Source organism: Thamnophis sirtalis, unplaced genomic scaffold, assembly GCF_051295495.1.
Source record: "Thamnophis sirtalis isolate CommonGarterSnake01/CBP01778 unplaced genomic scaffold, rThaSir2_p1.2 scaffold_4, whole genome shotgun sequence".
NCBI lineage: Eukaryota > Metazoa > Chordata > Lepidosauria > Squamata > Natricidae > Thamnophis > Thamnophis sirtalis.
In genome coordinates this window covers 112,937,733-112,954,730 of record NW_028261384.1, presented here as the reverse complement: position 1 = coordinate 112,954,730, position 16,998 = coordinate 112,937,733, and the positions used below count along the sequence as shown (strand labels likewise).

At 38.7% G+C, this 16,998-nt stretch overlaps 1 protein-coding gene and 1 pseudogene across 1 annotated transcript; one reads left to right on the top strand and one right to left on the bottom strand.

The window, feature by feature from the left end:
* Window positions 1-1,249: 1,249 nt before the first annotated feature.
* On the bottom strand, window positions 1,250-11,020 carry LOC148046247 (vomeronasal type-2 receptor 26-like). The gene is made up of 5 exons (XM_087714611.1): window positions 10,775-11,020; window positions 9,009-9,824; window positions 7,129-7,356; window positions 4,709-4,835; window positions 1,250-2,151 (listed from the first exon to the last, which is right to left on the bottom strand). The coding sequence occupies exons 1-5, from the start codon at window positions 11,018-11,020 to the stop codon at window positions 1,250-1,252; spliced, it is 2,319 nt and encodes a 772-aa protein (XP_087570737.1).
* A 3,854-nt stretch (window positions 11,021-14,874) lies between these two features.
* Window positions 14,875-16,725, top strand: LOC148046246 (SCAN domain-containing protein 3 pseudogene; annotated as a pseudogene).
* Window positions 16,726-16,998: the final 273 nt, after the last annotated feature.

Genomic DNA, 16,998 nt, shown 5'->3' with positions numbered 1-16,998 from the left:
CAAAATGAAAATAAATAAAAATCTATGAAAATTCAATATAACAATTGAAACATTGAAATTGAATCATGAAATATTTAGTATAGTGTCTGTTGCTTTTACATCCACCAGATGGCGCTGGAAACATTGAAATGGAATCATGAAATATTTAGTATAGCGTGTGTTAGTTTTACGTCCACCAGATGGCGCTGGTTTTCAAAAAAGCATGTTTTTACAAAAAATCATGTTTCTACCTGTCATACGTGTGACATCTATATAATATACATATATAAAAACATTTGCATATTTGAATGCAAAATTTGTGTCAAAATTTCAAAGCAATCGGTGAAGAACTTTTGGAGATTAGCGATTTTGAACAAACAACCATTACATTTTTATTTATATAGATTATTGGCTATTTCCAGTAGACCCTTAATGGTGCAAAAAATAAAAAAATATAAAAAACAAGGCATTAAATCAACAGACAGTCTGAGTTAGAACGTTCTAACAATGCTCTAACAAAATCCACTAAACAAAAAAAAATTACTCAAATAACAAATATCAACCCAAAATCTTTCACAAGATCAAGTTTTCAAAGAACCCTAGGAGCGAGGATGCCATCATTAACTTAGGAAGCATGCTGAGGGAAAACAAGATAGACAGCATGCATCCTAGCTCCCACATGATAGCAATAATTAATGAAGGGGACATGGAACATACTAAGTCACCTGGAACACATTAGATGGACAGAAGCAATTGGGGACAAATAGTCACTCAGTTAGCCAGGCTCTATGCTATTTGACTCCTACTGGTTGTTGAAATAATTGATAATCTGCCCATGCAGTCTCCACCTTTGATCTGGGTAGAAAAGGAACTACAGATGCAGCTTGGTCACCACTCTGGTTGAGTTCCATCTAGCTTTCATATCACAAATTCTCATTTTGGTGAAGCTTGAGTATTTCCATGAACACAAATCTGACAGTACATGGTCTGTGGTAATTATCAGCTTTGGCCAATTATGCTGTGTATCATATGTCAACCATTATGCTATGTATCATATGGTAATCTGAAACCATAATCATTGAATGCATTGAGAAACCCTGCAGGGGCTTTTCTGCCTGCAGATTGGTTGAAAACTTAGAATTTAAATTTAACAAGTGATTAGTTTAATGTAAAAAAACACAGTCTAATGTATACACATCATACACAGAAAGATGGTTCCAAACATTCAGGTTCCCATGGTATACTAAAAGAGCAAAATATGGAAATAGGATTAAATGTTTCTCTTTATTAAATGTTCCTTGTTGTTTAGCTCTGGTTTAATAATAATTATATAACATTTGGGAAAATATATGCAGACTAGCAATCCAGCGCTGGAGGCCAAAATGGAGAAGACCTCCACAGCCACCATGTACTTGCCTTTGGTGCTTAGATAGGATGGAACAAAGGAGATCCACACACAGCAGAATATAAGCATACTGAATGTGAGACATTTGGCCTCATTGAAACTGCTGGGAAGATTTCGGGAGAAAAAAGCTACTGTGAAACTGGCAGCTGCCAGAAAACCCATGTAGCCTAGGACACAATAGAACATAGTCACTGAGCCTTCGTTGCACTGCAGTAGGATTGTCTCAATTTCTGAATGGGTGTCAACATCAGGGAAAGGGGGAAATGTGAACAGCCACACCATGCAGATGCCTGCTTGGATCAGGGAACCAGAAAGAACAATGTAGGTGGCCAGTCTTGTTCCCACCCAATTCCTCATCCTTGATCCTGGCTTGGTGGCCATAAATGCCAGAACCACAGTGATGGTTTTTGCCAGAACAGAAGACACAGCCACTGAGAAGATGATGCCAAAACTAATTTGTCGGAGGAGACATATTATATTGCCTGGTACAACAAGGAATTGCAGTGAGCAAAGGAAGCAGAGGAGGAGGGAGATGAGTAGAACATAAGAGAGATTTCGATTATTAGCCTTGACAATGGGAGTATGGTGACATTTCAAAAAAGTTGTGAGCACCACAATTGTGCAGAGAGAAAAGAAAAGTATCAGAATAACTAAACTTATTCCCATTGGTTCTTCATAGGACAAGAAAGATATTTTCCTTGGAGTACATGAATCTTGATTCTTATTTGGATATTGATCTTCTGGGCATTTCAGGCAATCATTCATGTCTAGAATTTAAATAAATAGATTTATACATGTTGTATAGTTATGCTACACTTGTATCATTTACATGGGGAGGGGGGGTTTCCTGGAACAGCACTCACTTTGACTTCCTGACTCTTTTATTTGGTATCTAAGGGAACACAGGAGAGTGTTGAATTTCTGTGTTAATGGAAGAAATGTTACTAACGCATGACTTCTTATCAATTGCTTGTGCTATTTTTTATTGCTCTATCAATCTTCAGCAAGGGCTCCATCAAAGTATTATTTAAAATAATATCAATATAAATAAATGTTACAGGATTGTCTTCCTATCAGATGATTTAAGTTAATATTCTTCACTTTTTATATTGCTGAAGGAAAATGAGGAAAGATGTTCCTTATTCGTCTTATAAGCAAAAATTTGAAACTTTCTGAAACCTGTGGTCCAGATTTTGTGAAAGTCGGAATGATATATTTTTAAAATTAAAAGTAGAGTATAATCCCAATTTAAGAAAAAATGGAATGCTTTACAGGTAATCCTCATTTAGTGACTGCCTCAAACAGCAATGATTAAAAAATGTTGTGAGTTATGATGACAAAAAATTGTGACAAATGTTCACAATTTTTTTGTCATCATCTCACAACATTGCCAAATGTCCATTTTTACAACTTTTACAACATTTTTATCTCAGTCATTTATTTGCCATCACATCCTTTGATCAGTGGTAGGATTCAATTTTTTTTTTACTACTGGTTCTGTGGATATGGTATGTCTTGATGGGTGTATCTTGGTGGGCATGGCAGGGGGAGGATACTACAAAATGCCCATTCCCTACCCAATCCTGGAGGAAGAATACTGTAACATGTCCATTTTCACCCCATCCCAAGGCAAGGATACTGTAAAATTTCCATTTCCACCCCACTACAGGGGAAGGATACTGCAAAAATCCCCATTCTCTCCCCATCCCACTAACCTGCTTTCCAGCTCTGTTCTCCTATGCAGGGCAACAGCAGAAAATGCAGTTGATCAGCTGGGATGTGGAAGGCAGCTAGTAGATGGGGCACAGCCAGCCAGAAGTGGTATTTGCTGGTTCTCCAAATTACTCAAAATTTCTGCTACTGGTTCGCCAGCACCAGTCAGAACTAGCTGAATACCACCTCCGTCTTTGGTCTGAGCTAGTTGCTGCCAGAGTCACCATGGATGACTCTGCTTAGTATTTGACTGTTTAAAAAAGCACTCTCTACAGGAGGAGGCTGGAGAACGACGTCCCTCATCTAGTCTGGATTTAGGCGTTTTATGATCATTCGAGCAGAGTTAAGCAGGGGTTAAAAGCCTAAAAATTCCTGATGTAGGTGAGGCACATCGTTCTCCTGCCTCCTCTTGTAGAGGGCGCTTTTTCAGATGCTTTTTAAAACAGTTAAGCAGAATCATCCACAGCAACTAGCTCAGCCTGACCTCAGCTCTTGCCTTTTTCCTTTTACATTTTTTTTCTTTTCATGATGACAGACAAGAGCAGAGTTGAAATCCTCTCTGAAACAGCTGGAAAAGGTATGTGTGGGTCGGAGGGAGGGGGAGGAATTCAAACTTCATCCTCAAGTGTAGATCCCTCCCCAAGTGTAGTTTGATTGCAGGCAGAGCCACATTGCCTTTTCAAAAGCACACACACACAAACCTGAATAAAACTATATAAGCCCAGCTTCACTGATTACAAGTTTGAAAAGGCAACGTGGCTCCGCCTGCAATCAAAGGCTCTGATCTACTCCAATCCAACTTCTGTGTTTGTGTTTGTTTGGGAGAGAGTGAGTGAGAGAGGGAAGGGGGTATGAGAGATAGTCCAATCCAACTTCTCTGTGTGCATGTGTCTGTTTGAGAGAGGAGGGAGGGAGGGAGATAGAGAGGAAGGAAGGGGAGGGAGAAGAAAAAGAATGAAGGAAACTTTTTCCCAAACGAGAAAAACAAATGCTGTCACTTTAAATCAGAACTGAGCATGCCTGGCTGTGGAATTCTGAGAGTTGAAGTCCACAAGTCTAAAAAAATTTGAAACACACCACTGTGTCAGTGCTTCACCAGACATAAACCACACTACACATCCCGGCAGTGTGCTAGTCAAACAACCAACACTACTGTCTTTTTCTCAAAGTGTTTTCTCTATTGTGTGCCTGCAATCTCCTTCTATCACTTATCTCTAATGAATGAAAATACAATTGCTAATTATCTTCTTGATTGTTATTCCAGGTCTGGAATGAGTATACCAAAGAGTGGGGGAGTGAAGGAAAAGCATTAAAGGTAATTCTAGTTTGCACTTTTGACAGTAATGAAAATGTAACTTTGTGATCATTTTTCACATTTAAGGCCTTTAAAGATCTGCCGAGAAAATGTAAAGTAAAATGAATTCATAAGCACAGTTGAGGTTTCACTGAGAATGAGCTTCACTTAATGTCTGGCCACTAAATGAAAATGACCTATACAGTATGTAATATAATTCAGTTCCTAGGCCTATATCTTCATTTTTTGGATTTTCTTGCAGAACTATCAATCAGCTTGATTAAGAAAGTATCATCTTGGTTAATATTGTCTCTTACCCTTCTGGCTTGATATTTTCTCCTTGGGACATCGAAGGCAATCATAGCAGCAAAATGGCTTGTCTTCCTGCTTTTTCCTAAAATAACCAGGGAGGCAGCTCTCAGTACACGTGGAAATGGGCAGATTCTGCCCAATAAGGGAAAGAAGGAAAATGTTAGCATTTAGTCATATATTGGGGAAGAAAGTTGAAAAATCATCACCACTATTATACAAATAAAGAAAGCTAATGTAATAATTTGGATTTATTTTTAATCATCATAAAAACTACTCTGGACTGATTTTTTTTTTAGTTCTATCAATAATATATTAACTTTGTTTCTTCTAAAATGATAGATATTATATGTTATGATCAAACCACTCCCCAGTGTGAAATTATTTTAATGGAACTCAGCAAAACCATAGATTGTTTTTAAAGACAGAGAAAGGTATCCACTTTTATTGTTGAATATCACAGATATTTTAAATAAAATTAAAAAATTAAAAATTTAAAAAAATTAAAAATTCAAAAATAAAATATTTTCAAATTGAAAGAGATATGGAAGAAGGTGATGATTCTAGAGGTAAAAGACCTCATATTGAAAAGATATGACACATGTGTAAATCTTCAGATGTAGAGAGTAACAATAGACAACCAATAAATTTATAGGCAATTAGGCAATTATGAGCAATGCAAACTATTTTCACAACTCAGATTTTCAGGTAGGAATTCTGTGTTATTAGCCAACAAAAGGAATAATTAGACTTTTCCTCTTTAATGTCTAATGAAAAGTAAAATTTGTAGTACTGAAGAAATAATTTTATGTTTTAAGATTTTAGATAATTAATAGAGAAATAGATGGATAAATAGGGCAATAACTGCTTCAATATTTAAAGAGTTTATATTTAATTCTGTTGATAAATTTAAATAAGTAAATTTTAACTAGCATTTTTTAATACAAAACTTGCACTCAGAAAGAATCTTGAAGCAGTGCAGCTGCCATAACTGAAATGTTACATGAACAAACATGAAGCATTACTATGTGCACATTGGCATTCTGGACAAGTTGGAAGTTTCAGTGGCAATCCCATGTAGAGCATATTGCAGTAATTCAGACAGGAGAAGACCAAGGTATGAGTGACTGTGAGCAAGGCTTCCCAGTTCGGGAAATGTGCAAGTGGTATAGCAGGTGAATCTGTGCAAAGACCACTTTGAGCAGGAACCATGAGTCCAGGATGACTCCTAAACTGTGCATCAGCTCAGCCTAGGAAGTGCTTCCTCAACCAGAGTTAAACATGAAGAATCATCTGGTCTTAGGAGGTTAGGGCAGTGATGGTGAACCTTTTTGGCAGTGAGTGCCCAACCGGAAATGTGCATGCATGTGCGTGCACCGGAACACCGGAAACCCAAAGACCAGCTCACTGTTGCACACATATCTGGTTTTTTTGGCCATTTTTCAGGCAATTCTTTGGTCCATTTTCTGTTTTTGGTCCAGAAAACAGCTCAGAAATAGCCTGGGTTTTTGGCCATTTTTCGGGCCATTTTGCAGCACCTGCAAAGACCAGCTGGCCAGTGGCATGTGCGTGCCAAAAACCAGAAGAGCAGCTTGCAAACCAGAAGAGGGCTCTGTGTGCCACCTCTGGTACACATGCCATAGGTTTGCCATCACATGGTTAGGGTATCATCAGCATATTGATGATAACAAACTCCATACTGACTGGCAGCTTCATGTATATGTTGAAAATAAGTCGTGAAAGGCTTGAGTTCTGACCTACCCCACATTACAGGGCTTACAACTCGACTCTCCTACCAACGTTGACTAGAATGGACCATGGAGGAGAACCACATAACACAGTGAGTGCCTTGCATTTTCAAACCCTGAATGATATCATGGTTGATGATATTGAAAATATCTGACAGGTCAGGAAGGCAAGAACCAATGCTGTTGTGGAACTGTGTCCTGGCATGAAGTCAGAGTGAATTCTGAATTCTTATTCTCAACAATGGCCTAGACTAGCCCCTGAAGTTTTCTTTGTAACATTTTACAATGGTTGAGCCATTGCCTTCTTCTTAGGGCTCAGCAATAATGATTGATCCAAAGTCACTTAGTTGGCTTCTTGCCTAAGACATGACTATAGTCTTGTATTTTTACCATTGCTCTTCACTAGCCTTCAACCTTTAAAACAATATTGGTGTAAATAGTTTACATATCTTTCATGTCTTTTTTAGCTTGTAAACAAAAGCCTGTTTTTAAGCTTTTTAGGCTTGGAAAAACAATATTAATTTAAGTAATTCATTGGTTATTATTGATTTTCAGAAATTTTGAATGTTTATCTTGCTGACAATTCCTCTTGATATTGCATATTATTTTTATGTTATGTGATGTCATGCTATTTTTGGATATCAATCTTTTAAACAAAATCATCTATATTCAGAACATACTTGGTTGAAAGTGCTGGGCCAAGTGATGGCTTCCTCATGAATGGAGAACTTTTGGTCTTCAGCAGCCCAGGGATCCAGCTTCCCAACTTTCACTCGATGAAAGGACTGGTTGGGGAATATGACCCAGTTCTCCATATCCAGTTTTGTAATCAGTTCTCTATTCTCATCAAAGGAAATTTCATCCCCAATACTGTTATTAAATGAGACTCTTTCCAAAAAGAAATGAAGCTGAAAAATGTCAAAAAGCATGTTTAATATATAGAACTATGTGATACTATATTAATCTTTTTACTTGAACCATTTAAATATGTGGCAGACTGTAATTAAAAATAATTCAGCCCCAGAAAACCATGCAAATGTTAATATACAAATATATAACTTATTTAGTTAGTTGTTTTTAAGAAATAAATATATTTAAGCTTGCATTATATTTGCAAGAACTTTCTGAAGTTTCTCCTCTGCTATTGTTAAAGACAAACTGATCAGAGAGTACCAAATCATGTTCATACCTAAAAGAAATCTATTTAATTTAAATCTTCTACAGAAAGAAATTGCCTGAACAGGTTGAACTGATTTTTCAAAATGTAAAAATTATCTATCTGCCATTGATGAAAATTTAAATTATTGGTTTTTTTCTAGATAAGAGAACAGAGATTGTATAAAATCCTGCAGATGTATTATGAGCAAGTGGCTACTCTGGGCTTCAGACTGGGATTAAAAAATAAAGAGACTGATAATTAGTCTCTCTCTCTCTCTCTCTCTCTCTCTCTCTCTCTCTCTCTCTCTCTCTCTCTCTCTCTCTCTCTCTCTCTCTCTCTCCCTCCCTCCCTCCCTCCCTCCCTCCCTCCCTCCCTCCCTCCCTCCCTCTCCCTCTGTTCCTCTCCATTTTTAATCATCCAAAGTCACTTGGTTGACTGCACAAAGTTTCCTTCTGAGATTTTTTTGCTAAATTGTCTTACTTGAGAACAGCTTCTAGAAATTTTACAGCTATAGAATCTATCTGAGAAACACAATGAAACAAATTTGCTGCCAGCATATTTTTTGCTTCTCTGGCCTTATTCTCTACACAATCTACTTCAAACAATCCATTGATGGCTTTAATCTGCATCTATTGACTCTCATCCTATTTATGACTGTCTTTTCTTGTTGTTCAGAGCAGAAATACAATTTGGAGGCAGGCTGGTTATTCTATTGTCTCTACCATGATTAGTCTTCTGAGGACAATGAGCAAGTTCTCATCTATGTCACATTTTTACAAAACCTTCTGGAAATGACTTTACAGAAATTAAAAGATTGAATCCTGTACCCCATGGCATACATCCTTTGCTCCATTGTTTGTAGTATCTAAAGTGATTGGAACTCATTATTCATGAGTCTTTATTTATTTAGAAGTAAAGTAATGCCTTATGGTCTCAGAAAGATTTCCATCTTGAAAGATGAAAAAAACTTTTTACTTCTTCCAGCTTCTACACACATTGTATTCAATATTTTTGACATATCCCTGTTGATTGAAATGCTTCTGAGAGTATTTATTAAAAGGGAGACTTAATTTAAGCAAGTAGCTCTTGTTGTTTTGAAAGGAATAAAGCTTATTACAGGCCTTAGTTTCTGTATGTGTTGGTTGCCAGGGGGGTGGGAATGGGTGGGGAGAATGTAAAGCATAAAGCCTAATACTTAACTAGAGTAAGTGAGTCAGGAGGCATGAAAAAAGTTCATTAAGATTATACAACTCCACCAAAAGGTGAGAAAGAGATAACAAATAAACCTGGAAGTTCTCACTAATATTCCATCTAATTCTGACTGCTCAGGAGGCTGTGAGATACTAGTGAGTCAGTTCAAGTTATATCCATTCCAACATAATTGATTATTCATCAAATTACCTGCCATGGTTGGAGATCCTTTAGATTTAGTTTTTTGCTATTCAACTTTCTTCTCTGTGGTTGGCCAAATGTCATGGCATGTAGAGCATATGCCACAGCATACACTGCATTGTATATACTGTAACTATGACTGGTCATCCTCATTTCAAAAAAAGTCCCAGGAAGGCTATCCAGTTTCTCCTTCCCTTTACAGACATCCTCAGTTTCCTCATTCTCAGATGGATTTGGGACCGCACAGCCAAATGCTTGTTCCCACACATTTTTGACAAAACCATCCCCTTTGTAGGAGAAATGGTTTCTTGTCTGGAGAAAGTGTTGGAACCCTGGAATTTCATTTGAGTAAGTTGCAAAGGTCAAAGCACCATGGAAGACTTCGACATCCCAGCTTTTTTGGTAAAAGAATGATGCAAGACCCTTTTGAGAAGCCACGATCCACACCTTACCTTTCGGCTTTATAGAAACTATTTCCATTTCAGGTAGACGTAACAACCATCTCACATTTAAAAGATTCTCATCATCAAGTATTACAGCATTGGCTTTGCTTTTAATAAGAAGGTGAAAGGTTTCAACAAGCCATTTCAGATTATCAAAAAAATTGTTGATGTAAAGTGGTTTGAATTTTTTAAAGAAGGCAATGCAGATGCCATGGAGATAAAACTTTGAATATATTAGATTATCAGATATTGATCCAAGTACCCCAACCCAAGTCCACCTGAAGTGCGCAAGTAGTCGAATAATTGCCCTGTAATAAAGTTCTTCACCTGGAACCATGCGGTAGTAAAAATGGCTTTCATATTGGGAAGAGACAGTTGGGAACTGTGGAAGTAAAAATTAGTTAGGTAAATTGCAGGGGGGACTCGACAAGTAGACATATATGATCCAAAAAGAAAAATGTGTCATGTCTGAATTACTGTATTTTTTGAACTATAAGACACACTTTTTTGTTTCCCAAAAGGGAGTGATCTTATAGACCATATATTGCCAAAGCCCTCCCCTCCCGCCAGCCATCTCTTGGCCTCTGCACGCCCCCTTTTCAGGCTTTTTTTTTTTAGGATATTTTTGACCTGTTTTTCCATGGGCCAAAAGAAAGCTTCAAAAATGGGCCAAGAAAACCCTCAGAAAGCCCCCCAAAAGCCTCAAAATGGGCCAAAAAAGCCTAAAAATGGGTAGAGAAGAGGCTGGGAAAAGGCCCCCAAAAGTCGCCAAAATGAGGTGCACAGAGGCCAAAACCCCTTTTTTGTTTTCCTCTTCTAAATGTAGGTGTGTCTTATAAGGTGCATCTTATAATCCAAAAAAATACATCTTGCTTAATAACCATGATAATTTGCTTAAAGACAGAAGTGGAGGTGGGGTTGTAACTCTGAAAAAATCATATATGGTGCTTAGCAACGGGATAGCTATCTCATATGTGATTGGTAAGTGAGGACTATCTGTATGAGAAAATACCCTACTTATGCCTCCTTGAACACCTGAATGAAAGGTAGAATATAAATATAATAATGAAGTAAAATATAAATACTAAAACCAGGAACATTATATAGATTTCCCCCCATCACATTAGCAACTTACATGAAAAGACAATAGATAACATTTAATGATTAATAATAATTAATCTTTTAAACTCAATAGTAGCACCAAATTCTGATTTTTTTAAAAAAATGCTATATTAAATGCACTTTGTTAAATATGCTCATTGGAGAAATATACATGAAAGGTAATTACATTTTGATCCCATACAACTAGAAAGACAAAATCACCCATCTTACCTGTGGAATTTTGTAAGCATCTAAAATAGTTGCCATATCACTAAAGAGTCCTGAATCAATATTCCCAACAACTGATATGAGTTTGTTCAGGATGCCACACTTGTAATTGGGGACATAGCTGTTCTGACTAGAGAAAAGTTCCATTTTGGCATGATAACCAGCATACCTATCATGGACTATGAAGCCCAAAGTGATATTAGGTAAGAGCTGGATGTCTTCATTAATTTTCTTCACAGAAAATACCATGGTTAAGATATGTTGATAGTATTTAGTCAGGACTCTGTAACAAGAATTATATGCTGTAGCAGATGGAATTCTGCATCTTTAAAGAGCAATGAAACTAATTCAATGAAAAGAAAAATGGAGCTAATAAACAAATAATTACTCTTTCATGTGAAATGATTAAAGACTAACCTCCGTTGAAATAATCATTTATAAGGTAATACTTATTTTTTCCTATGGAACTTATTGTACATATTGATGTACAAAAGGTACTCTTACCCAATATAAATATTGTGGAATTATGTTTAAGGGCAATAATCAACTTTCGCTCTCTGTGTTATTTTAAAGCAATTCTAATTATGTGAAACTGACCAGCATAATTGCCAAGCATTTACTGGCATGCACCTGAGAAAAGAATTGAATTAGTCACTTTTTCTTACACTAGAAGTGGTTCATTTTAATTTAAATGACTTTGAAAAAAATGGCAAAAATGGTGTATGTTTAGAATTTAGTCTGACTTTAACAAAATATGTGTAAAAGGTTGGAAGTAACAATGAATTTTATGGAACCTTAAACACTTCTTTAATAATGCATAAATTGTAGCTCTTTATTTCTTTCTGTGTAATTAAATGTAAGAATACTATAATTTAACAACAAATCAATCACTTTTTCTCCCCTAAAAATATCTGTAAAAATAAGCGATAATGATGTGATACTTATATTCTCTGCCGAAATGGAGAAACTGGAAAGAAAATAATAAAATGGCCTAAGATTGACAGAATAAAATTTTGTCAATAAAAGGACAACAAGAACAATGGTTCTTCTGTCTGCACTCCCCAGAAAAATCTTTCAATTTATCAGAATTTATTTCTGGAAGAAAAGTCTCATTTACTGAAATAAAATATGCTGCATGTCTGATTGAACTTTATTATTCCTGTGGTTCAGTGCAATTTCACATCTTCTGCACAATCAGTTTCAAAATCTGACCTTGTAATTCCCATCTCAAGAAAAGGGACTGGTGGTTGGGTGAAGGAATTCTTTCCTTGTTTGTATTTAATAGCTATGGAATCTGGAAGATTTGAATCTGAATTTAAAAAACGATTTAAGGAACATAGTTTCTTAATGTCCTTTAAGTACAAGAAAAATGTATCAGCTGAAAAATATAATCCAATTAAAAATAGAATCTAAAGGATTATTTTTAATCACTCTAGTGAATTCTATTACATAGAAGAAGTTTTTTTATAATTTTATCTAGATTAACATAGATTGTAGGAAGAAAATAATGACTTACAGAGATTCACCCACAAGGGAATTATGGGGATCTTTCTCGAAACTTCCTATATCTCTAGTTATGAAGACAAAAGAAGTCATACCACCAATGATTAGTTCACCTGGTTGGAAATATTTGTGGTCAATCGGGATAGGATCCTGGATGCTGCATTTTATTAGTTGAGTGTTGCAAAATGTATGTGGCAATAGCAGTAGAAGACTCAATATCATCATAATAAATACCCAGTTTGATAAAGTTTCTCTCATTGCCAAAAAATTCTTAAGAATCCTCAAAATTGGGTGAGGTTAAATTTAATCTCTACTCCTCACATGACTTCCATTCTATGGTGAATCTTACAATGCAAATGGCTCTAAAAGAGCATTCTGATTATTTATTTATCCAATTGCACTTAGTTCTCATTCTTCCAAGTATAATAATTTGTCAGTCAGGGAATTGAGGTATAGCAAGGTTAATAATAGTCTTTTTGATAATTATGAGAGGAAGTAAAAATTGTAAACGTCAAAATAATTAATGAAATATTAAAGTTGGAATGAACCAATAAGTCATCATATAATGCAGTGATGGGATTCAAATTCTTTTACTACCGGTTCTGTGGGTGTGGCTTGGTGGGATTAACTTGGTGGGCATGGCCAGGTTGTCATGTGACTGGGTGGGCATGGCCAAGTTAGCTGTCCATTTTGCCAATTTAGCAATCCATTAAACTATACACAGCAGCCCCCTTTTCTATTCTTCTTATTAATAGTTCATAAAGTTTACTCTAGGTTTTTTTTTACTAAGGGGGAGAAGTTGGCAATGTCTGGGGATTTCTGGGGATTTCTCCACTGTGTTAGAGGCACCAAAATAAGCAAGATGATATAAGGTCTGCTGCTGGAGCAGGGGGTTAGACTAGATCAGTGGTCCCCAACCCCCGGTCCGCGGACCGGTGCCGGGCCGCGGAGTACCTGGCACCGGGCCGTGGAGCGGCCGGGGGCCATGATCACTGCAGCTGGGCGCCGTGGCTCTCCTGCTGCGCCAGCCGCTCCTCTTCCAGCCGCTCGCCCAGCGCGCAAAGCTCCCGGCAGCGGCGCCACAGCTCCTCGAGGCGCTGGCGGCTCTCCTGGTTCTGCGCGCGCAGCTTGCGCAAGTCCTGTTGGCCCAGGCAGCCCCCTTTCAGGCGGCGGAGACGCAGCTCTCCAAGTTGCGCGCTCAGCCTCTCCACTGCAGCTGGGCGCCGTGGCTCTCCTGCTGCGCCAGCCGCTCCTCTTCCAGCCGCTCGCCCAGCGCGCTCCTGGTTCTGCGTGCGCAGCTTGCGCACGCAGGTCCTGTTGGCCCAGGCAGCCCCCTTCCAGCCCCCTTCCAGCACCTGCAGCGCCCGCAACTCGGCCTCGTATCGCTCCAGGCTCTGCGCGCAGCTCCAGCTCAGTACCAGCGCATAGTCGGAGGCCAGCTGCCGCTTCTCGGAGCGCCCGGCTTGCGCGCTTCCTGCAGCCCTTCGTGCTCGGCCAGGAGCTGCTTCAGCAGCGCCTCCAGAGCGGCGCAGTCGGCCCACAGCCCCTCCAGGCGGCTGAGACGCAGCTCTCCAAGTTGCGCGCTCAGCCTCTCCAAGCTCTCCAACTCGTGGCGCAGCGCGTCCCGCTCCAGCTCGCCTTGAGGTGATCTCAAAAAATAAGCTAGGTTGGATATGACTGGGATAAGATTTCCAGATGTTGACTTGGCTCAAGTCCTTTTTCTTGCTGAATGAAAACTCCTGCATCATGGTTGTATGTAGGATGTATTTAGAAAAATTCAAGATGGGAACCATCTTGGTTTTTATGTGATGCAAATAAAAGAATAAATAGGCTTTTAATTTCATAGTCATGGCTATTACCTTGACATTTTCGATGTCACTCTGACACCCCTGTCCCAGATAATTTGGTGAATGGACAGAGAGGCTACCAGCTAGTAGTAGGCTGGCTTGAATGCACTTACTAAGAAAGGATTCACAGTGAATTCAATGAATAACATTTTTGGGTGATCATCAATCTGATGGGAGCTATATATCTATTGCAGCATTTACCTGCAAATTTAAAGGAAGTCCAGAAAGCGATTGCAATCTATTTGGCATATATTTACAAATACATATTGAAAATAATGCAACATCTAACATTTTCTGATCATGGTGCTGTCATTGGTGTACTATCCTGGTAATTAAAAATGGTGTCTGTAGAAGAATAAAAATGTGGTTGTGTGTTAACAAAAGAATAGAAACTATAAGCATATAATCTTCCATTCAAATAGTTAGAAATTAACTAGAAATAGTTAGTCCAGTTTACAAGCAACAGCCTGACGGTAGATCAGTTTACTGAAATATGGATTACTTAAAGGGGTACTCCGGGCTGGGAGTTTTTTTACATTAATAAAATACTTACCTAGACAAGTGTTCCCCAACTAGGGTAACTCCAGCTATAACAAAACTACAAAAATGGGTCGGTACATTTTTTGGGGGGGAGGGCAAGCTGATGTTTTGCATCTTTTTCTCGCTTTTCACTGGTACTTTCTCATTTTTACAGTGGTTGGTGTAGGTGTATATTGTTTTTGCTCAAATTTAACCCACAAATTAGCGAAACAGATGTCGTTAGAAAGTTTCCTTGGGAAAAAGAAAAGGCCCAGTGAAGAGACAGAAGAAGAGCCTTCAGCATCAAAGAAATATAAAACTTTTAACAGACAATACAATGAGTCCTACTTGAAATATGGATTTATCGGGATAGGTGATTCCCACGCGCCAACCCCGCTCTGCATAGTTTGTGGTGAGCGGCTCTCTAATGAGGCAATGAAACCCTCAAAACTGCTTCGCCACTTGAATGCCAAGCACCCTGGATTAAAAGACAAACCTCTGCAGTATTTTGAAAGAAAAAAAAGGGAACACGAAGGACAGAAGATATTTCTGAGGGCCACCACAGCAACAAAGGAGAATGCTCTGAGAGCATCATATTTGGTGGCTAACCGTATTGCTAAGGCTAAAAAGCCATTCACTATCGGTGAAGAATTGATCTTGCCCTCCACTAAAGACATTTGTCGTGAACTTTTAGGAGAGGCTGCTGTAAAAAAGGTAGCAAATGTGCCTTTGTTGGCTAGCACCGTGACTAGGCGCATTGATGAAATAGCTGAAGACATTGAGACACAATTGTTGGAGAGGATTAATACATCACCGTGGTACGCACTACAGGTTGATGAATCTACAGATATCGACAACAAGGCAATACTACTTGTTTATGTGCGATATCTTTATCGGGAGGATGTGCATGAGGATTTATTATGTGCACTATCTTTGCCAACCAACACCACAGGAGCAGAACTGTTCAAGTCACTGGATGGTTATATATCAGGACAACTAAAATGGTCCTTTTGTGTCGGCATATGCACAGACGGAGCTGCTGCCATGACCGGACGGCTGTCTGGTTTAACCGCTCGGATTAAGGAGGTTGCACCTGAGTGCGAATCTACACATTGTATCATTCACAGGGAAATGCTGGCAAGCCGAAAAATGTCACCAGAATTTAACAGTGTATTTAATGATACGGTTAAAGTTATTAACCACATCAAAGCAAACGCCCTTAACTCGCGTCTATTTGAGCAGCTTTGTGAGGAGATGGACACAGAGCACAGATGCCTTCTCTTACACACAGAAATAAGATGGTTATCCAGAGGCAAATCACTATCCAGGGTGTTTGAATTAAGAGGGCCATTGCAAAGATTTCTCTCAGAAAAGAAGTCACCACTGGCAGCACATTTCAGTGACAAGGTATGGCTTGCAAAACTGGCTTACCTGTGTGACACATTTAGCCTGCTCAATGAACTCAATCTGTCCCTTCAGGGGAAAATGACAACTGTTTTCAAGTTGGCTGACAAAGTAGCTGCATTTAAAGCCAAACTGGAGTTGTGGGGACGGCGTGTGAACAGAGGCATTTTGGACATGTTTCAGACATTAGCGGGGATTTTAGGAGAGACTGAGCCTGAGCATTCATTCTCCCAGTTGGTGCACGATCACCTGTCTTTGCTTTTAGAAGAGTTTGAGCGCTACTTCCCAACCACAAAAGACCCACGAACTGGTAAGGAATGGATCCGCGACCCATTTGTCAACAAACCAGGCGAATTTAGCATGTCTGTGCAAGAAGAAGATCAACTGCTGGAGATTGCAAATGACGGCGACCTTAAAACTGCATTTGAGACAACAACTCTGCCGGTGTTCTGGATTAAAGTCATGGCGGAATATCCTGAGATTGCCACTACAGCTCTTAAGTCCCTTTTGCCTTTTCCAACATCCTATCTGTGTGAAGCGGGGTTTTCTGCAGTGACAGCAACCAAAACAAAACAACGAAATAAACTGGACATAAGCAAGACACTTCGGGTGTCATTGTCTCCTATTACCCCCAGATGGAACCGTCTCGTTGCAGAAAAACAAGCTCAGGGTTCTCATTGATTCAGTAGATTCTAGTAACTAGAGAGCTTAGTTAAAGTTTAACTGTTAAAATGTTAAAGCACTTTATATTTATGTAATTGTATTTTATTTTGTAAGGCATGTTTAAATACAATAAAATAAAAGTTGTTTAATCAAAACAATCTGATATATAAACAATCAATGTGTCGTCGTGAACAACGCCCCCCCCCACCCCTGCGCGCGCTCAGCGGGCCACGGTAAAATTATCACAGGCTGACTGGTCCACGGCGATAAAAAGGTTGGGGACCACTGTTG